Source organism: Trichechus manatus, unplaced genomic scaffold, assembly GCF_000243295.1.
Source record: "Trichechus manatus latirostris isolate Lorelei unplaced genomic scaffold, TriManLat1.0 scaffold00093, whole genome shotgun sequence".
Taxonomy (NCBI): Eukaryota; Metazoa; Chordata; class Mammalia; order Sirenia; family Trichechidae; genus Trichechus; species Trichechus manatus.
In genome coordinates, this window is record NW_004444029.1 from 7,813,062 (window position 1) to 7,834,532 (window position 21,471).

Below are 21,471 nucleotides of genomic sequence, written 5' to 3' on the forward strand. Positions count from 1 at the left end.
TGATGGGAAGCCTAGGGGCCAGGGAGTTGAAGATAATGGTGATGGAATAATTTGGAAAAGGATAGTGAGAATAGCAGCACAACTGGAAGAATGTAATCGATGTCACTGAATTGTACATGTAGAAGCTTTTGAAATGGTGTAACTTTGGCTATGTATATTTTCACCAAAAAAAAGGTTCTCCAAGGTTGAGAAGGGAGAGTGTTGACATGTCTTGGGGTTGTTAACCAATGTCATAAAACAGTATGCGTACTGCCTGTTTAATGAGAAACTATTTATGCTGTAAACCTTCATCTAAAGTACAATAAAAATAAATAAATAAACCCAGTTGCTGTGGAGTTGACGCTGATTCATGGCACCCCCACGTGTGTCAGAGTGGAACTATGCTCCATAGGGTTTTCGGTAGCTGATTTTTTGGAAGTAGATTGCCAGGCCTTTCTTCTGATGTGCCTCTGGGTGGACTTGAACCTCCGTCCTTGAGGTTAGCAGCTGTCTTAGTCATCTAGTGCTGCTATAGCAGAAATACCACAAGTGGATGGCTTTAACAAAGAGAAATTTATTCTCTTACAGTCTAGTAGGCTACAAGTCCAAATTCAGGGCATCAGCTCCAGGGAAAGGCCTTCTCTCTCTGTCAGCTCCAGAGGAAGGTCCTTGTCATCAGTCTTCCCTTGGTCTGGGAGCATCTCAGCACAGGAACCTCAGGTCCAAAGGACGCGCTTTGCTCGCGGTGCTGCTTTCTTGGTGGTACGAGATTGGGTTAAGACACTATCTAATCTTGTAGACCTCATCAGTATAATGGCCGCTAATCCAGCTTATTGCATCATAGTGATAGGATTTATAACACATAAGGAAATCACATCAGATTACAAAATGGTACACAATCATACACTACTCGGAATCATGACCCACCCAGCCGGGTTGACATATATTTTTGGGAGGACATAATTCAGTTCATGACATTCCACCCTTTGGCCCCCCAAAATTCATGTCCTTGCAACATATTCATCTCATATCATAGCAAAAGTCTTAACTCCAAGTCCAAAATCCACAAAATTCCTCTTCATCTGTGAAATCTAGAATACAAGTTATCTGCTTCCAAAGTACAACGGCAGAACAGGCCCAAGCTAGACATTTCCATTACAAATGGGAGAAATTGCAGGGAAAGAAGGCATAACAGGCTCCAAGCAAGTTGGCAGAACACATTGCATTAGCCCTCAAGTCTTTGCAAACAATCTTCTGCTCTCTGAGACAATTTACACAGTGACGCTAGGTATTGGCCACACTCTTCGAATTCAGAGTGGAGGCCCCTCAGCCCTGGGCTTCAGCTCTGCCTTCCAGGCCCAATGGGACGGCAACTCTGCTCCCTTGGCTTTAAGGTACACCATTCCTCTAGTCCATCGGAGTGGCATCTCCACCCTTAGACACCCCAGACGCCGTGCTTCCACCCTTTGAAACCCCAGAGGTCCTGGCCATATCTTTTGAGACTGAGGCGGCTCAGCTTCCTGTGTCCCTTGTCTCTTCAGCTTCTGCTTCCTGTGGCCTCTGGGCTCTCGGGCTTCACACCCACATCTGCCCTGCTGGGGCAAGTGTTGCAAAGCTTGGTAGCTCCACTGATAAGTGCCCGGAGGCACCCCACTCCACCAGGAAGCCTCCTGCGCACAGGCACTCAGCTCTCTCGCTCCGTGGGTCGGCCCCAGTGCCGTCTCATGCTGGTCTCCTGGTGCTGCTGCTGTTGGTCCTCTGCCGCTGCCATTCACAGTTTGAAAACTGCTTCCACATTGTAGGTATCTATTAGAGCCGCACCCCACTCCCAGTACCAAATTCTGTGTTAGTCATCTAGTGCTGTGATAACAGAAATACCACGAGTGGATGGCTTTAACAAAGAGTAATTTATTCTCTCACAGTCTAGTAGGCTACAAGTCCAAATTCAGGGCATCAGCTCCAGGGAAAGGCCTTCTCTCTTTGCAGCTCTGGAGGAAGGTCCTTCCTTGTCATCAGTCTTCCCTTGGTCTGGGAGCATCTCAGCGCAGGAACTTCAGGTCCAAAGGACGTGCTCTGCTCCCGTCACTGCTTTCTTTGTGGTATGAGGTTCCCATGTCTCTCTGCTTGCTTCTGTCTTTTATACCTCAGAAGAGATTGGCTTAAGACACTATCTAATCTTGTAGATCGCATCAATATAACTGCCACTAATCCATCTTATTACATCGTAGTAATAGGATTTACAACACATAAGGAAATCACATCAGATTACAAAATGGTACACAATCATACACTACTGGGAATCATGACCCAGCTAGGTTGACAGATACTTTGTGGGGGACATAATTCAATCCATGACAGCAGCCAAGGGCATTCACCCTGTGCACCCCCCAGGGACTCGGGTTGCACCGTGGGCTGTCTGAATCGCAGTGTTCAGGCTGCTGGAGATGGGCTCCTGCCTAGAAGTGGAGGGGGGTCCCAGGCCCACAGTGAGTGTGCACTCTGGGCTTTGCTCAGCAGTGCATGTGGGGGGTCTTTTCTGTTCAGGGGGCAGAAGCCACTCTCACAGGCTGAAAGCACTTGGGATTTGCTGGCCCCGGTGACTGGCTTTTTCTTCTCAGTATGAGCTCCGTTCTCACCAGGCTCCCCCATGATCCCTCTCCCCAATGATGGCTGCTGTTAGCGTCCTGGAATGCACACCTCGACATTCATACCCAGTGAGAAGGAGAGCCTGAGTTCCACAAGTCACAGCAGAACTCTGGGGTTCACTCTGAGTGGACCAGCGTGGGTCCTGTGTCCTCCCTCAGAGCTGAGGAATGCCGTGTGTTGATCGGCTCAGGACATAGGCCCTTCCTGAGCTGACCCCGAGGTGGGGTTTGGGGGGCACAGATGGGCTGAAGCTCTGAAACTGGGGGTGGAGTTAACCTGTGGTGCTAAGAACAGGAGCCAGGTGGTCACCCAGATGAAGATCAGGGTCCCTTACAAAGTGAAAGCTGCCCCACAGACACCCTCACAAGGGTTGACTCAGGGGCCTTAGCCAAAATGGATGTGGAAAAATTCCCTGATGTCCCAGGTGGCTGACTTGTTGCCTTTGACCACAGATCTGCCGATGAAGGAAAGCCTGTACGAGGATGTCGAGTTGCGTGGCCGCTGCCCAGAGAAAAAGCGCGTCTCGAACTTTCCTAGTTCCCCCGCCTCTCCCATCCCCGACACACCCCTCAAGGTGAGCCCATGGGAAGCGGAGGCGGGAGGGCCCTGTCATGGCGCACGCAGCCTGGAGTTCTGGGTACCTTGGAAGTCCAGGCCACCTCACGGCTGAGCACTGACGCTTCACCTCGGCCGCCCGAGGTCTGCTGGAACCCCACTGCTCAACACTTCCTAACAGACCTCCTGGGTCAGAAACCTCCCCAACCTGGCTAAAAACTGTGGTACACCCATGCTGTTAGAAGGACAATCTCTAAGGGACAAGACCGGAAGGCATGGCGTAGAGCAGTGTACGTGGCCATTGGTGGGGCTTTATGTGAGAGTACGTGTACAGTCTCATCCGTGTCTGTGTGTGTACAAGCCTGTCTCTGTAAGAATCCCTGAGAATGTGTGAGCAAGTGTCTCCCTTCTGAGGAGGGGAACTGAGCAACAAGGCCAGGGGAGAGGCTGACCCTGTACAGAGTGTCCTTTGGAACCTCCTGGAGATGTACCATGCGCTTGTACGTACGACAACTGCATTCATGTCCGTGGTGATGTACTGACCCATTGCCTGCAGTACTGAGTCCATAGGCCTGCCATTAAAGGTCCATTACGACTGGTCCCTGGCTCCCCATTACTACTGATCTCCCTCAGTTCCTGCAGACAAAAGCCCCCCTCCAGGTGAACCTGCTAACTGCCCCTCCACTATTACAGGCCCGCAGTCTGCAAGTCCTTTTTTTTTTAATCCCCCTTTATTGTTGTAGTTTAAGTGAAAGTTTACATTTCAAGTTAGTCTCGCATACAAAAATTGATACACACATTGTTACGTGACCCTGATTGCTCTCCCCATACTGTGACAGCACACTCCTCCTTTCCACCTCGGAAATCCCATGTCCGTTCAACCAGCTCCTGACCCTCTCTGCCTTCTCATCTCACCTCCGGACAGGTGCTGCCCAGTTAGTCTCATGTATCTACTTGAGCTAAGAGGCACACTCCTCACGAGTATCACTTTATGTCCCACAGTCCAGTCCAATCTTTGTCTGAAGAGTTAGCCTTGGAAATTTTTTAGTTCTGTGCAAGCCCTTTCTGTAAAGGGCCAGAGAGTAAACGTTTCAAACTTGGTGGCTCGTACAAGCTCTGCACTGCCATCTACTCCACCCTGCCATGGTAGTGGGGAGCAGCCACAATGTGTAAACAAATGAGCATGGCTGTGTTTCAATAAAACTTTATTGATGGGCACTGAAATTTTGCATTTTATATCATTTTAATTGTGCCCCAAAATATTATTTATTGTCAACCATTGAAAAATGTGAAAACCGTTCTTAGCTCACAAGCTGTAGAATCAGGTGGCAGACAGGCTGTGATTTGCCGGCACTGTGCTAAGTCATTTCGGCCTCTGCCCTCGGCTCTTGCTGGACCACTGTCTCAAACATGCCTCCCTCTGGAAGCTTCCCAGACCGCCCCAGCCCCAGGACTTCTTCCTCTCTGATTCCCGGTGACACTCAGTGGGCTAAAGCATTCACTTCACACCAAATTGTATACTGCTATGACATCGCTGACACTGATGATTTGAACTGATGTAAGTCACGTAGTGTATCTTAAAAGGAGCCCTGGTGGCGCAGTGGTTAAGCACTTGGCTGCTAACCAAAAGGTCAGCAGTCTGAACGCACCATTTGTTCCGCAGGAGAAAGATGTGGCAGTTTGCTTCCGTAGGGATTCCCAAAAACCAAACTTGCCGTCGAGTCAATTCCAACTCCTAGTGACCCTACAGGATAGGATAGAACTGCCCCATGGGCTTGAACTGCCCCGTAGGGTTTCCAAGCCTGAAGATGACAGCCTGGAAACCCTACGGGGCAGTTCTGCTCTGTCCTAGAGGGTCCCTGTGAGTCAGACTCAACTCAACGGTAATGGGTTTTTGGTTTTAACGTATCTTAAAGAACAAACATCTCCCCACATAGATTGTGAGCTCGTCAAGGTTCTGTTTCTTTGTGTTTCTCTGTGTCTCCCATTGGCCTGGCAGCAGTAGTGATTGTACAATATCTAGTCGGTGGAGAAATTCAATAAATGAAGCCAAACCCAGCCTGCGCGTGGCGGTTGAAGCCCCACTGCAGGGATATGTCTGCAGTAGGGAAAGACGCCAGCTTCCTCTCATGGCTGCATGGGGTCAGCATTTCCTGGCAGGGGGTGGTGGTGGTGTCTTCACATCAAGGGTGGCTTTTCTGCTGGTTCTTCCCAAGCAGCCCTGCTCCAGTCTTCCTGGAGCCATCGTGGGCCTCGCCTGCCCCTGAGGGTGTGTCTTACAGACCCAAACCACTATTGCAAGGCTTGCCAAGCCCAGTGAACTCCGTTTTCCTTCTCGCATGGGAAGTGTCCTCAGGAACAACCCAGGACAACTGATTATTAGCAAATAGTTTCTGTTTGCCTTTGAAGCTGTTTATGTTTTCCTTGGCGTATGGGTGTCTTCACCATTTACGAAATCCTTCATGTCCCCTAGTCCCTGGGTGGTACAAACAATTGACACACTTGGCTGCTAACTGAAAGGTTGGAAGTTCACCCAGAGGGGCCTAGGAAGAAAGTTCTGGCGAGCCACTTCCAAAAAAATCAGCCACCGAAAACCCTGCGGAGCACAGTTTTACCCTGATACACATGGGGTCGCCATGAGTCTAAGTTGACTCGACAATAACAGATTTTTTTTGGACCTACCACAGTGAACCCACCCTGTGAAAGGCTGACTTAGGAGGAGACGGAGAGTCCCCCACGCAGCCTGCCCCCCTCTGTGTCCTACGTGGCCACCCCTTCACAGGAGGGACCCGCCTCACCCCTGAGGAACTATGAGAACCAGCCACCCACCGCCGCTCCACATTCAGAGCGGGGCACTCCCCCAAGTACCAGAAAATACACCCTTATGAGCCCACTCCCACGGGGTCAGAGCAAACCGAGGGCCTCTGTCACTAAGACAGGTAGGTGCAGTGGGTGTCAGTCAGCAAGCACTGGAATGAGATGCCGCCGCCCTAGAGAAAGGCTAAGCACTGTTCGGTGACGTGCCGGCCGTGTCTGATGGCCACCGACATGTGTGGGCTGCCTTGGGCCCTGTGGCCACCACCGGGTCCCTGTCCATACCACGAGTCTGCTCTCCACAGCCGGGGGTCCGGTTGGTGCTGCCCGAGGATGGCTGCAGACTTCCTTCACTAGACTCATTGAATATTCACTGGGCATCGGCCACATCTGGGCCACATCTGGGGCGTTGGAACTTGCAGCAACTGTCCCTCTGTGTCTGCCTCCTCTCTGGAGCCGCCACAAGCCACAGAAAGGTCTTCTCGGACATCTTTTGGGATTTCCATTTAATTAGCCCCTGCCTGGTCCCAGGAGAAGCGAAGATCTGTTGACCAGATTTTCCCAAGGGGCGATGGGAAACCAGAAAACCACACGTTTGCTGTCACGTCAGTTCCAACTCACAGCAGCCCAGTGTGTGTCAGAGTGGAGCTGTGCTCTGTGAGGTTTTCGATGGCTGAGTTTTCGGAAGTAGATTGCCAGGCCTTTCTTTCAAGGCATCGCTGGGTAGATTCGACCATTAACGTTTTGGTTAACACATTTGGCTGCTAACTGAAAAGTTGGAGGTTTGAGTCCACCCAGAGGCACCTTGGAAGAAAGGTCCGGCAATCTACTTCCAAAAAACCAGCCAGTGAAAACCCCATAGAGCACGGTTCTGTTCCGACACATGGGGTCGCCATGAGTTGGAGTTGACTCGAGTACTACTAACTGGTATTAGGAAAATGAATTATTTTCTGTGTTACAAGTTGTAATTTTTTTTTTAACCTGTTTTTTACTTGCCTTTTGACTTTAAACAGGCTCCTTTTAGAAATGAGACACCGAGACCCAGAGAGGGGCGTGCCCGTTTGGGGGCACACAGCCAGCAGGGCAGGCTCAGTCCTGCGTGGGCCCTGTGACTCCCGGCACAGCAGGCCTGGGGTTACCACAAGGCCTCATCTCTACAGGCAGGGTTCAAGGCAGGTCATTCCCACCTGTCTAAAAAGAGAGACTGGGCTAGATTCACATCCTTTGTCACACGAATTTTCTGCAATAGAATGATAAGTGTCTACTGAGCAATGATTAGCATGGATGGACCGATGCACCATGACCTCAGGGTCCCCATCACCGGTGCCACACAGTGTCCCCTCTGCACTGACGCTTCGTTTCTTCTTCCCCCATGGCAGTCCTTGACCAAGCCTGTGTTTTTCCGGCACAATTCCGAGAGGTGGAACTTCAAGCTATTGGACACACGGAAGCCGAATCGGGACGGGACCGGGTCCCCTTCCCGGGTCAGCCCCCCGTCCACTCCCAGCAGCCCCGATGACACCTTCTTCAACCTTGGAGACCCGCAGAATGGCCGGAAGAAGAGAAAGATACCTAAGGTAACTCTCGTGACAAGCTCCGGCTCTTGTTCACATTCAGATGTGCGCTCCTCCTCCTGCCTGCAGAGAGGGCTGCTAAGGAGCTGGCCAGAGGGTGGATCACCAGCTCCTGCCCGCCTGGCTGCAGGCCCACTGGACGCTGAGCAGCAGACCTGCACTGTCGGGGCCTTGTCCTGTTAATTATGGTGCCCTCTCAGCTGTCCATCTCCCAGCCTTAAGTGGTAAACTAGATGGAACATAAAATTTGCCATTTTACCCATTTGTAAGTGTATAATTCAGTAGCATTAATTACATCCACCGTGTTGGGCAGCCATCACCATCGTCCATCTCCAGAACTTGTTCATCACCTCAAAGACTCGGTACCCTTAAGCAGTGACTTCCCTTGGCCCCTGATCATCTCCAGTCTACTTTCTGTCTTTATCTATTTGCCTGTTCTAAGTACTTCATTTCCGTGAGATCATACCATATTTGCCTTTTTGTGTCCGACTTCCTTCACTCAGTGTAATGTTTTCAAGCTTCATCCATGTCGTAGCTTGTAGCCGAACTTCGTTTCTCTTCGTAACTGAATGATATCCCACTGGATGGATGGACCACGTTGTGTGGATCCATTCATCTGTTGATGGCCACTTGGGCTGTTTCTACCTTTTGGCTATTGTGACCGGTGCCGCTGTGAACATGAGTGTACGCCTATCTTTTTACGTCCCTGCTTTCACGTCTTTTGGGTATATACCTAGGAGTGGAATTGCGGGGTCCTATGGTGGGTCTACGTGTAACTTTCTGACGAACCATCAAACTGACTGCACACCTTTTTGGTCAGATGCAAGAGAAAGGTTTTCCTTTGAGGCAGGCCTGCTGTCCCGGTGCAGGAGATGGTGAAGGCTGAGGAGGAAGTGGGGGCAGGCTGTGGTGTGGGGGAGGCGCCGTCTGTGATGGGCTACGCCCCAGAGTGTCTGCGTGTGCTCTTCGGGTGCCCCTTGCGGACAAGCGTGACCCCTGCCTCCCCTGGAGCTGTGAGGACATTCTCTGGCCTGGTTCCCACCAGAGGGGCCCTGCCTGGGAACGTTTTCCTCCCGCTGTCTTTTCCTGTCCTGGTTCTGTTTTGGGACAGCAGCTCCCTCCCCAACCCCAGATCTGGGGAGCAGCCTCTGCAGCTGCCATGCGCAGTAGGGCTGGTAAGTCCTTCAGCTGTTGGTGACCGGCAGGCCCTGTCTGGCGGAAAAGAATGACTTGAAGATGCCCATGGGAAGCATCTCCCCAGCCCTCCGCCCTCCTGGACGGAATGGGCAGCTCAGAAATCCCAGCGGCACATGGAGGGGGCTGCTAACCGGCTTCTCTTCTGTGTATGCAGCTGGTGCTTCGGATCAACGCCATCTACGAGGCCCGGAGAGGGAAGAAGCGGGTGAAGAGGCTGTCCCAATCAGCCGAGAGCAGCTCAGGGAAAGGTGGGCCTCCCTGCCACCACCCCTGCTGTCCCCAGAAGTCACATCCTGGTGTTCCTGCCACCAGCTCCCCACTCCCAGGAGGGGACACATGGTGCTTGTAAATGTGTCTGTTTTCAGCCGTGCTGTCCTGGGGGCCGGGGGGAGCTGGGCAGGTGCTCCACCTGGGCTGGCGAGTCTCAGGCCCTCCCTGGCCAGCCACCCAGCCTGCATGCCCTGACCTGACCCAACCCGGGCGGTCTCCTCCCCGTTAGCAGGCATGGAATGGGCCAACACCTTTCAGTGTATCATTTAACATAAATATCGCCTTAACTGGAGCCGAGTTAACTTGGCAGTGCACTTCGCTGGGCAGAGACCTAGTTCGCCTACATTACATTCAGAGAGAAAGGAAACACTCTCTGAACTGGAGGCCCTGGAGCTGCACAGCCACGGTAGGGCTTGCTGTGTGAAAGACCTCATTCGCAACTTTCCTCCTTGTCTCTTGGTCCAGTGACAGATGAGAACAGTGAGTCTGACAGTGACACCGAGGAGAAGCTGGAAGGTAAGGAGAGCCCTTGCATGCAAGGTGCCTGCGGGTGACTCGGCCACTGCCCGGACCGCCTTTCCAGGGCCTTACCTGAGTGGGGTGGTCCAGGCACGCATCTCCGAGGGGCGGCAGGGCCCCAGGAGCTTAGGGCAGCCCCTCCCGAGCATAGCAGGGCGAGGCCGCACTGTCCCTGAGCCCACACCCCTCTGCAGAGAGCCAGGGTGGTGGCACCTGCTGTGCCTGCCCCACCCCCCGACGCGTCCCTCGTAGGTAAGGTGCCGTGACATTGGTCCAGCAGGCCCGAGACCGTGGCCTGGCCCCATACCTGTCACAGGGCTCTGGGATCTGCAGGGACTCGCTGAAGGGCACAGGGCCTCTGGGTTCTTGTTGGTCAGTTGAAGTCGTTGTGAAGCAGGTCCCTGTGGCTCTAAAACCCCCTGACCTGGTCTAGGTTTCAGTGAGCTGGCCACTGTTCCCAGACCCCAGAAAAGCCAAGGAGCCATGTCCAGGGCTGCTGGAGGGGGTGGGGGGCTGTCACTCGGTGGCCCTGTCTCGTCCATCTTGCACATGGAGCAAGTGCATTCCAGTGCACAGTCGCTGGGGGAGGTGTGTGGTGGGTGGGCGCTGCTAGTCAAGGCACACGGATACTCACCGTGCTCCCCACTCCGGAAGCTCTGGGGTCTGATTCCGTCCCATGGCACTGAAAGACAGGGAGGGCAGGAGGCAGGGTCAGTGTCCCTCCTCACCCAACAGATGAAGGCAAGCCTTTGAGAGCCAAGGCCCAAGGTCTAGGTGGCAAAGCCACGCAGAGCAGCACCCTGGGATCCACGCTCTACGCCCTGCAGAGCAGCACCCCAGCTCCACGCCCCATACCCTGCAGAGCACCCCAGCTTAGCACCCCATGCTCTGCAAAGCAGCACCCTGGCTCCATGCCCCACAGCCTGCAGAGCAGCACCCCCACTCAGCGCCCTGTGACCTGCAGAGCAGCACCCCGGCTCCACACCCTATGCCCGGCAGAGCACCCCAGCTCAGCGCCCCACACCCTGCAGAGCAGCGCCCCCACTCAGCACCCCGCGCCCTGCAGAGCCTGAGCCTGGCATGCTGCTGCTCCCAGAGCTTTAGAAGGGACCCCAAAGAAAGAGTTTGATGCTCATTGTTAGCGTGGAAACACTTTTCTCAGCCCTGCCGTTCCCGACGGGCAGGGAGTCATCCTCTGGCTCACTCTCCCGCAGCTCACAGCCAGCGCCTGGTCCACGTGCAGGCCCGCCTGAAGCAGGCCCCTCGGTACCTGCCCCTGGACCGGGACCTGCTGGAGCACCAGGAGAGGCAGCTCTTCGAGTACTTTGTGGTCGTTTCACTGCACAAGAAGCAGGCGGGGGCCACCTATGTGCCGGAACTCACTCAGCAGTTCCCTCCGAAGGTACGGGCACCGCACCATGGGGGACCCAGCCTCCAGCTACACCTGGTGGCTCACAGGCTGAGGGAGGCCTGGGAGCTGAGGACACATAGCGTCACTAGAACCTTGAAAATGGGTCCTAAAACTATGGTTTTAGGGGAAAAGTTGGGAGAAAAAAACAGGCCGTATTAGAGAAAAGTTCCCTATGCCTTCCGCGTCGCTGTCCAGTCGATTCTGACTCATAGCGACCCCATGTGACAGAGTAGAACGTCCCCATAGGGTGTTCTAGGCTGTAGTCTTTACGGGAGCAGATCGCCAGGCCTTTCTCCATGGAGCAGTTGGGTGGGTTCAAACCACCAACGTTTAAGTTAGCAGCTGAGCACTTAACCATTATGCCACCAGGTCTCCTTGGAGCCTAACTAGGGTATATTAGATGAAAAACACTGCTGCTGGAGAATTTGGGGCGAGAGTGTCAAGGACTCAAAGTGGGGAGCCCCTTGCTGACCCCGCACCCTCTGCGTCTCTCCCCGGCTGCACATCCAGCCACGTCTCCTCACAGCCATCCTGGGAAGCCCTCCCCTGCCCCGTCGGCACACCACTCTCCCTCGGTGGGCTCACCTCTGCATCTGTGTTACACATGTATGTGCACACGGTGTGTCTCCATGTATGTGTGCAGGAGAACCCTGATCTGTCCCACCACGGCTCACGGTTACGGGGACCTGGCTTTGCCCTGTGTCAGCTCATGGAGCCTAAAATAAAATGGCCCACAGTACAGCCTCGGGTGGCATGGCCGGGGATGACAGATGATCCTTCATCTCTGACTTGAGCGCTCAAGAGTTCCTGCCACATTCTAACTCCGCTCAGCCAGAGTTAACTGAGACCCTGTAACCTGCGGGCGGCTTCCTGCTTGGTTGGCCCCAGGGCGTCACAAAGATGAACAAAACATATTCCTGCAGGCTATGACGTGTCGGGGACTGTGCTGGGTACTGGATGTCAGAGACAGATGATGGTTTGTATTGCTGGCTCTGTCACTAGTTATGTGATCGGTGACAGATCACTTGGCATGTCAGGGCTAGTTCCCTGAGCTCTGAAACAAGGCTGTCCGACCGTGACGCCTGGGGCCGCTCCTCGTTCTGACACTCAGCAGCTCTGACAGTAGCTGGGTTTCGCTGCGTGCTCACTGGGATGTGCTGCTGTACAGTCTCTGCCTGGGACGCAGGTTGGGGGGACCCAATGAGGCGCTGCCTTCCAGACTCATGAGCCTCCAATTTGGAAGAGATTGCTGTGCCCGCTTTTCCATGTTGATTGAAATAGTTGCATTCCAGATTGTTAGGCATAGGGAAAGGAGACCTGGTGGTGCAGTGGTTAGACACTCAGCTGCTGACTGAAAGGTCGGTGGTTCAAACCCACCAGCTGCTCTGTGGGAGAAAGGTGGGGCAGTCTGCTTGTATAAAGATTACAGCCTTGGAAACCCTGTGGGACAGTTATATGCTGACCCATAGGGTCACTATCAGTCAGAATCGACTCTGTGGCAACACGGAAGGCATAGGGAACTTTTCTCTAAAGCAGCCTGTTTTTTTTCTCGCAACTTCTCCCCTAAAACCATAGTTGGAACTTCATGGGGAGGGGGAAGGGCTCTAGTGGACTAAGTTGCAAACCCCTCCCAAGGGAGGCACTAAGGGGGCAGTCTCCCATGCTGGGCTTATTCTCCATCCTTCTCACACCTTCTCCCTACAGCTGGAGAAGTCATTCAAGTTCATGCGGGAGGCTGAGGACCAGCTGAAGGCCATCCCTCAGTTCTGTTTCCCTGATGCCAAGGACTGGGCTCCGGTCCAGCAGTTCACCAGGTACGCAGCGGCCTCGGCCCCCCTACCCCAGAGACGATAGTCGGGGGGCTGGCCTCTCCCTCCCTGCCCCAAAGACAGAGACGACAATGGGGGAGCTAGCTCCTCCCTCCCCACCCCAAAGACAGACACAGGAATTGGGGAGCTGGTGTCTCCCACCCCAAAGACGGAGACAAGAGTGGGGGAGCCGGTGTCCCGCACCCCAAAGATAGGGACAAGAATGGAGGGGGCTGGTCTCTCCCTCCCCGCCCCAAAGATGGGGACGAGAATGATGGGGCATAGGTGGCAGCCCACCAGTCATCCCTGCCCCACAGCACCCCTGCTGGGCCTGGCTGGAGGGAACGGGGGCAGGGGTCCCCCACCGATGTTCTTAAACCTCCCCTGAAGCTCAGAGCCGCCTTGCTCAGTCTGCTGCAGTACCAGCCCTCTGCTCACCAGGAATGTGTTTCTTCCTAGGCGCCGTGAAGGGCAGTTGTGGGGTTATTCTCAGTCTGGGGAGGGTTAGGGAGCCTTGCTGTCACCCAGACTTCCCCGGTGCCCCTGAGCACGTCCTTCATCAGCCCACCCAGCTGGGACTCAGCGTTTGATGAGTCCCCATTTCTGCATTAGCCATGTTGTCAGGGGCAGCGTTTCATCTCCAGATGGTTCAGCATCTGACCAAACCCAGTTGGCTGCGCAACCCAAGTGTGGGAGGGACGCCACGTCCCTGGAAGTTGGCCCAGCGGTCTTTACGGGCAGTCCAAGCTCTGGGTCACTCAGTAGAGCCCGTGCCGGGGGTGGGGTGGGGCGCACAGGGCAGTCCCAAGAGGGCCCCAGAGCTGTCCCATCGTCACCTGCTCCCTCCCAGCCACACCCTTGCTCAGCAAAGCCACCTCCCCCTTAGCCCACCGAGGCAGCACCACAGACCCTCCCTCTTCAGCACAATGGAAGCTGAGTCAGGGACCAGCCCAGGTATTGGAGTTCTCTGAGAGCTTCAGAACTGCTCGGGGTGAAAAAGCATCCCTCACTTCCTCTGAGGACGGGTGACATTTTACATCTCCCCGTCCCGATGTACACTCCAGAGCCATAGGTGACAAGTCCCAGCACAGGGTGGACAAGCAGGACCAGGAGCGGCCTTTTCGGTGGCGGCACCTCCAGATGCCCCTGGTTCCCATGACGCCCAGTGCATGATGGCACCATGGCTGTGCTTGGCTCTGCTTCGTAATGCTCTTCTTCTCCAACCACAGCGAGACGTTCTCATTTGTCCTGACTGGAGAAGACGGGAGCAGAAGGTTTGGGTACTGCCGAAGGCTGCTGGTGAGCGCGCCTCGTTTTTCAGCCGTCAGGAGCAACCTGGAGAACCAGGCCTGGCTTCCGAGTCACCAGAGTCTGAGATTTCTCCACGGTGGGCAAGAGAGACGCAGGAGGGTGGCAGGCTAATCAGGTGGTTAAAAACACAGGAAGAGATTTTGGAACTCACCTGAGTCTTATTAGGAGCCCTGGTGGCGCAGTGGTTAAAGCAATTGCCTGCTAACCAAAAGGTCAGCAGTTTGAAACCACCAGTGGCTCCATGGGAGAAAGATGTGGCAGTCCGCCTCCGTGGAGATTTACAGCCTTGGAAACCCTGTGGGGTCGCTATGAGTCACAGTCGACTCGACGGCAGTGGGTTTTTTGGTTTTGAGTCTTATTAGTAGATGGGAATAGTGCCTGTCTCCTTCAGAGTCCCTGGGTGGTACAAATGGTTAATATGGGTGCTAACCGAAAGGTTAGGGGTTCGAGTCCACGCAGAGGCACCTCAGAAGAAAAGCCTGGTGATCTGCTTCTGGAAAATCAGCCACTGAAAACCCTATAGAGCACAGTTGTACTTTGACACTCATGGGGTCACTGTGAGTTGGAGTCGGAATCAACTCAACAGCAACTGGTTTGGGTTTTTTTCTCCTTTGGAAAGAAAATACTTCCTCTGTCATTACCCTCATCAAATAAAAGACTTTTTCTCCTTAACCCAAATGTCCTTTATAATAAAACATGCCAAATAGACCCCAAGAGCTTAACGAGGGCATTCATAATGTTTGCTTAGGGCAGAAGAAGGATGGTTTTATTGCTCATAATTCAGATAATTCCGGAGTTTATCCTTTAAAACAGTCACCTTTAAAAGCCAGACATTTACTCCAGTGAAATGATTATTTTAGAACCTTTTTTTGAGGCCTGATCTTTTGAAAATCTGCCACAGTGGCAAATCTTTTTCCACTCAGTGTATTTGAGTCTTAGAAATAGGCTGATATATAATTTAAAGTACTGTGCATGGCATGTAGTAGGTGTTCAAGAAATATTTGTTGAATGAATGAATGAATTCAAAGTATGGCTATAGTTGAAACAATTAATTGGGATAATAATTTTTTTCCTTTTTTTATTTTTTTTTATCCTTGTTGTTTAAGCAAAGTTTACAATTCAAGTTAGTCTCTCATACAAAAATTTATACATGCATTGTTATGTGACCCTAATTGCTCTCCCTATACTGTGACAGCACACTCCTCCTTTACACCCCTGATTTCCCTGTCCATTCACCCAGCTTCTAACCCTCTCTGCCTTCCCATCTCACCTCCGGACAGAAGCTGCCCATTTAGTCTCATGTACCCACTTGAGCTAAGAAGCACACTTTTCACGAGTGTCATTTTATGTCCCACAGTCCAGTCCAATCTTTGTCTGAAGAGTTGGCCTCAGTAATTGTTTTAGTTCTGGGTTGACAGAGAGTCCGGGGATGATGCTTTCCAGGGTTCCTCCAGTCTCAGTCAGACCATTAATTTACTAGAATTTGAGTTCTGCATCCCACCTTTCCCCCGTTCCATCAGGGACTCTCTGTTGTGTTCCCTGTCAGGGAGGTCATTGGTGGTAGCCGGCCACCATCCAGTTCTTCTGGTCTCAGGCTGATGGATTCTCTGGTTTATGTGGCCCTTTCTGTCTCTTGGGCTAATACTTTCCTTGTCTCTTTGATGTTCTTCATTCTCCTTTAGTCAAGGTGGTTGGGACCAATTGATGCATCTTAGATGGCCACTTGCTAGCTTTTAAGACCCCAGATGCCACTTACCAATGTAGGATGCAGAACATTTTCTTAATAAGCTTTGTTATGCCAGGTGACCTAGATGTCACCTGAAACCATGGTCCCCAGACCCCCACCCCTGCTGCTCTGTCCCTCGAAGTGTTTGATTGTATTCAGGAAACTTCTTAGCTTTGGTTTAGTCCCGTTTTGCTGACTTCCCCTGTAGTGTGTGCTGTCCTTCCCTTCACCTAAGATAATTCTTGTCTACTATCTAATTAGTGAATAACCCTCACCCTCTCTCTCCACCCTCGTAACCATCAAAGAATGTTTTCTTCTGTGTTTAAATCTTTTCTTGAGTTCTTATAATAGTGATCTTATACAATACTTGTCCTCCTGTGACGGACTAAATTCACTCAGCATAATGTCCTCCAGATTCCTCCATGTTATGTTTCACAGCTTCATCGTTGTTCTTTATCGTTGCGTAGTATTCCACTGTGTGAATATACCATAATTTGTTTATCCATTTGTCCGTTGATGGGCACCTACGTTGTTTCCATCTTTTTGCTGTCATGAACAGTGCTGCAATGAACATGGGTGTGTATATATCTATTCATGTGACGGCTCTTATTTTTCTAGGATATATTCCAAGGAGCGGGATTGCTAGATTGTATGGTACTTCTATATCTAGCTTTTTAAGGAAGTGCCAAATCAATTTCCAAAGTAGTTGTACCATTTTACATTTCCACCAACAGTGTATAAGTGTTCCAGTCTCTCCACAACCTCTCCAGCATTTATTATTTTCTGTTTTTAGATTAATGCTAGCCTCGTTGGGGTAAGATGGTATCTCATTGTAGTTCTGATTTGCATTTGTCTAATGGCTAATGATGGTGAGCATTTCTTCATGTGTCTGTTAGCCACCTGAATGTCTTCTTTGGTGAAGTACCTGTTCATATCCTTTGCCCATTTTTTAATTGGGTTATTTGTCTTTTTGTTGTTGAGGTTTTGCAGTATCTTGTAGATTTTAGAGATTAGACACGGATCAGATTTGTCATAGCCAAAAATTTATTCCCAGTTTGTAGGTTATCTTTTGACTCTTTTGGTGAAGTCTTTTTGTGAGCATAAGTGTTTGATATTTATGAGCTCCCAGTTATCTAGTCTCTCTTCTGGTGCTTGTGCATTGTTACTTATGGTTCATATTGTGCTTATGCCATATATTAGGGCTCCTAGCATTGTCCCTATTTTTTCTTTCATGATCTTTATAGTTTTCGATTTTATATTTAGGTCTTTGATCCATTTTGAGTTAGTTTTTGTGCATGGTGTAAGGTATGGGTCATGTTTCAGTTTTTTGCAGATGGATATCCAGTTATGCCAGCACCATTTGTTGAAGAGACTGTCTTTTCCCCAATTAATGGACTTTGGGCCTTTGTCAAATATCAGCTGTTCACAGGTGGATGAATTTATGTCTGGATTCTCACTCCTGTTCCATTGGTCTATGTATCTGTTGTTGTACCAGTACCAAGCTGTTTTGACTACGATGGCGGTATAATAGGTTCTGAAATCAGGTAGTGTGAGGCCTCCCACCTTGTTCTTCTTCTTCAGTAGTGCTTTACTTATCTGGGCCCTCTTCCTTTTCCATATGAAATTGGTGATTTGTTTCTCCATCTAATTAAAAAATGGCAGTGGAATTTGGATCAGGACTGTATCGTATCTGTAAATTGCTTTGGGTACAATTGACATTTTCACATTGTTGAGTCTTCCTATCCATGAGCAAGGTATGTTTTTCCACTTATGCAGGTCTCTTTTGGTTTCTTCCAATAGTGTCTTGTAGTTTTCATTGTATAGGTCTTTTATGTCTCTGGTTAGATTTATTCCTAAACATTTTATCTTCTTGGGGGCTATTGTAAATGGCATTCGTTTGGTGATTTCCTCTTGGAAGTTCTCTTTGTTGGTGTAAAGGAATCCAACTGATTTTTGTATGTTTATCTTGTATCCTGATACTTTGCTGAAGTCTTCTATTAGTTCCAGTAGTTTTCTTGGGATTCTTTAGGGTTTTCTGTGTATAAGATCATATCATCTGCAAATAGAGATACTTTTACTCCTTCCTTACCAATTTGGATGCCTTTATTTCTTTTTCTAGCCTAATTGCTCTGGCTAAGACCTCCAGCACAACATTGAATAAGAGTGGTGATAAAGGGCATCCTTGTCTGGTTCCGGTTCTCAAGGGCAATGCTTTCAAACTCTCTCCATTTAGGATGATGTTGACTTTGTATAAATGCCCTTAATTATGTTGAGGAATTTCCCTTCTATTCCTATTTTATTGAGAGTTTTTATCATGAATGGGTGTTGGACTTTGTCAAATGCCTTTTCTGCATCGATTGATAAGATCATGTGGTTCTTGTCTTTTTTATTTATGTAATAGATTGCATTGTTTTTCTAATGTTGAACCGTCCCTGAATACCTGGTATAAATCAAGTGGGATAATAATTTTTGTTGATAAAAATTACTTTAGAGCCAAGATATGAAGATTGATTTTCTTTCTGATTTGAAAATTAGCTTAAAAGTCAGTGTCCAAAAAGGGTTTTCAGAAATGGTTTCTGATTTGGAATTATCATTATAATAAACATACAGTCTTGAGGTAACTCCCTGAGAGGAACTGCAGTGACGGGGTAAACAAGGTAAGCTTCATTACTTTCTGGTTCTGTTGGACATATTAAGCACCTACTGTGTGCACTGCGGAGCCCTGGTGGCACAGTGGTTAAAAGCAATGGCTGCTAACCAAAAGGTTGGCTGTTCAAATCTACCACCTGCTCCTTGGAAATTCTATGGGGCAGTTCTACTCTGTCCTGTAAGGTTGCTATGAGTCGGAATCAACTCAATGGTAGTAGGTTTTCTTTTGTTTTGGTGTGCACCATACCCTTGACTTGGGCCCTTTGGGAAAATGGAAATGAATAAATTGTACGACCAGAATTTCTTCCCACCTATAAAGTGAGGGCATTGGTACTTACTTACCTCGCTGGGTTTTCAAAAGCTAGAGTGTATGGAAACATCTGGCACATAGCTGCGTCTTAGTCTCCCAGTGCTGCTCTAACAGGAATACCACAAGGGAGGGGCTTTCACAAGCAGAAATTTATTTTCTCACAGTTTAGGAAGCTAGATGTCCAAATTCAGGGCACCAGCTCTAGGGGAAGGTGCTCTCTCTGTTGGCTCTGGGAGAGGATCCTTGTTCCTTGGTGATCTTCATGTGGCTTGGCATTTGTCTTCCCCCATCTCTGCTTTTTTGCTTAATCTGCTCTTTTATGTCTCAGGAGATTGATTTAAGACACACCCTACACTAATACTGCCTCATTAACATAATGAAGAAAACCCATTCCCAAATGGGATTATAACCACAGATGTAAACCAGACCGAAAAACCAAACCCATTTCCATCAAGTCAGTTCCAACTCATAATGACGCCATGTGGCCGAGTAGAACTGCCCCACAGGGTTTCCTAGGCTGTAATCTTTACCAGAGCAGATCACCAGGAACCGTCAGTGGGTTTGAACCACCAACTTTCAGTTAGTGACTGAGCACTTAACTATTGGGCCACCAGGGCTCCTGTAACCACAGGCATAAAGGTTAGGATTTCCAACACAGATTTTTGGGGGACACAATTCAATCCGTAACAGCAGGCATGCAGAAACGTCCAGTTCTATCCTTCCCTGGGGCTGGTAACACAGGATTTCCTTATGCTTCTCTCCCAAAAGCCTGGTGGCAAAGGGAAGCGCCTGCCTGAAGTCTACTGCATCGTGAGCCGTCTGAGCTGCTTCAGCCTCTTCTCCAAGGTGAGAACACAGCCTCCGAGACAGGAGGGAGGAGGGGAGGCAGGGCCTGGGAGGAGACAGGAGACCCCCAGCTCCTGGCCCTTTTATAAAAGAATCTTACTCTCTGCCTGTTTTCCTCCCCTGTTCTTCACTGCTGTCCTCACTGCCGCCTCTCCTTGCTTGTTGTTGGTCTGGGGATGAGAGCTGGTGGAGGCCAGGACAGAAGGTGGGGGCGAGGGTTGCGGGGGAGGGCAGAGGGTCCTCCCAGGGTGTAGGGGTGCTTTGCTTTCCTTCATCTGAGTCTTGTCTTTGTCAAAAAGGCCACTCTGATTTTGTTTATGTTTAGATGTGTGTGTATGTGAGGCGTATTAGTTCAGTAGTGCTCCAGAGCTATCACAGTTCTTATATAATTGGCTCTCCTTTCTGGAAATCAAGCAAATATATCAAGACTTAAGAGCTGCCGTATCAAATCAGCCCCTCCACCCCAGAGTTCTGGATTGGTGTGCAGCCGAGAATCACTATCCTATATGATGCTCATCTCAAAAATTGGATCTAATCCAACATTCCTTTCCCACCTTAGCCAGACTTCATGGGTGATCTAACACATACATTTATTGCAGGTCCTTCTTGGGGTTTTCTCTGTAGTCTGAGCTTTCTCTGTGAGGTCTCTGCTATCTGCTGGAGTAAGCAGCACTTTCGAGAAGCATTTCCTGTGCAGGGCGCACTCCTGCCGTGGCAGAGCTCGGGCTTCTGTACGCATCCAATGAGCGGGGAGCTTGGGCTTCTGTACGCATCCAGTGAGCGGGAATCCTATCATGCTCTTGGGCATACCTGGGTCCCGGCCCTCCCTCCGCTCCACCCGCACCTCACCTAGGAAGGTAGTCATTTCACGCAGAAGCTGGCCATTGACAAGCTCTGGCCCAGTTCTGTATGCTGCCCGTGCCAGTCGTCATGCGGGCTTGTTTAAAAGCAAAGGTGAGGCTGCAGGTCCCAGCCCTTGTTGTTGAGGAATGGGAAGTGAGAGCTCCTTTGAGGGCCGGCACCAAGAGGGGCTTTGGAACCCGCATCTGCTTCATTGCTCTGTCATGGGTATTGGACGCAGAGCAAGCAACCCTGCCGATGTCCTTGTGGCATGCACGGCCCAGTTTCTTCATGTCGGTTTTGTGACTGGACGCGTTTTAGCAGCGTGGTGCCGTGGCTTGCTAAAGACACGCAGCAACTATCCGGGCAGAACCGGAGCTTTAGCTCACTGATCCCAGGAGCCCAGGCTCTTTCCTGGTGTGGAGCAAGGCTGATGAGAACCGCAAAGTGTCCTTTGGAGCAGAAAGGAAGCCTGGATGAGAAGAGCAGCTCTCGGGATCACTGAAGAAAGGGTATCAGTTCACTGTTGCCACAGTGGTGCGGGGTAACCACCCACTCCAGAGCTCAGCGGCTCAGAGCGGCACTGGTCCATTCTCCCAGATGTGTGGGTCAGCGGGCTCTGGTCTGCTGCCCTCCGCCGGGCTCACGCGTGTGTCTGCAACTCAGATGGGCTGGGCTGATGGCGGCTGGCAGATCCCTGCGTTAGGCTCCAGGTCGGGTCTCAGTCTCCTCCATTGCCCCCATGCCCAGGGCCCGGGCCTGTTCTTCTCCTGGTGCGGGCAGAGGACAGCAGGGCCCTAGGGCAGGTCTCCTGGGGCCCAGGCCTGCTCTTCTCCTGGTGCGGGCAGAGGACAGCAGGGCCCTAGGGCAGGTCTCCCGGGGCCCAGGCCTGTTCTTCTCCTGGTGCGGGCAGAGGACAGCAGGGCCCTAGGGCAGGTCTCCCGGGGCCCAGGCCTGCTCTTCTCCTGGTGCGGGCAGAGGACAGCAGGGCCCTAGGGCAGGTCTCCCGGGGCCCA

General features: G+C 51.1%; 1 protein-coding gene across 1 annotated transcript in view; it reads left to right on the forward strand.

Moving 5' to 3' along the window:
- DENND2A (DENN domain containing 2A) overlaps positions 1–21,471 on the forward strand; it is a 49,753-nt gene that overhangs the window by 14,710 nt on the left and 13,572 nt on the right. The window contains exons 3-11 of the mRNA XM_004382450.1: positions 3,078–3,199; positions 3,576–3,578; positions 7,374–7,571; positions 8,920–9,013; positions 9,501–9,551; positions 10,769–10,956; positions 12,670–12,779; positions 14,003–14,072; positions 19,538–19,615. Coding sequence (XP_004382507.1) covers positions 3,078–3,199; positions 3,576–3,578; positions 7,374–7,571; positions 8,920–9,013; positions 9,501–9,551; positions 10,769–10,956; positions 12,670–12,779; positions 14,003–14,072; positions 19,538–19,615 — 914 coding nt within the window. The remainder of the gene's footprint in view (positions 1–3,077; positions 3,200–3,575; positions 3,579–7,373; positions 7,572–8,919; positions 9,014–9,500; positions 9,552–10,768; positions 10,957–12,669; positions 12,780–14,002; positions 14,073–19,537; positions 19,616–21,471) is intronic.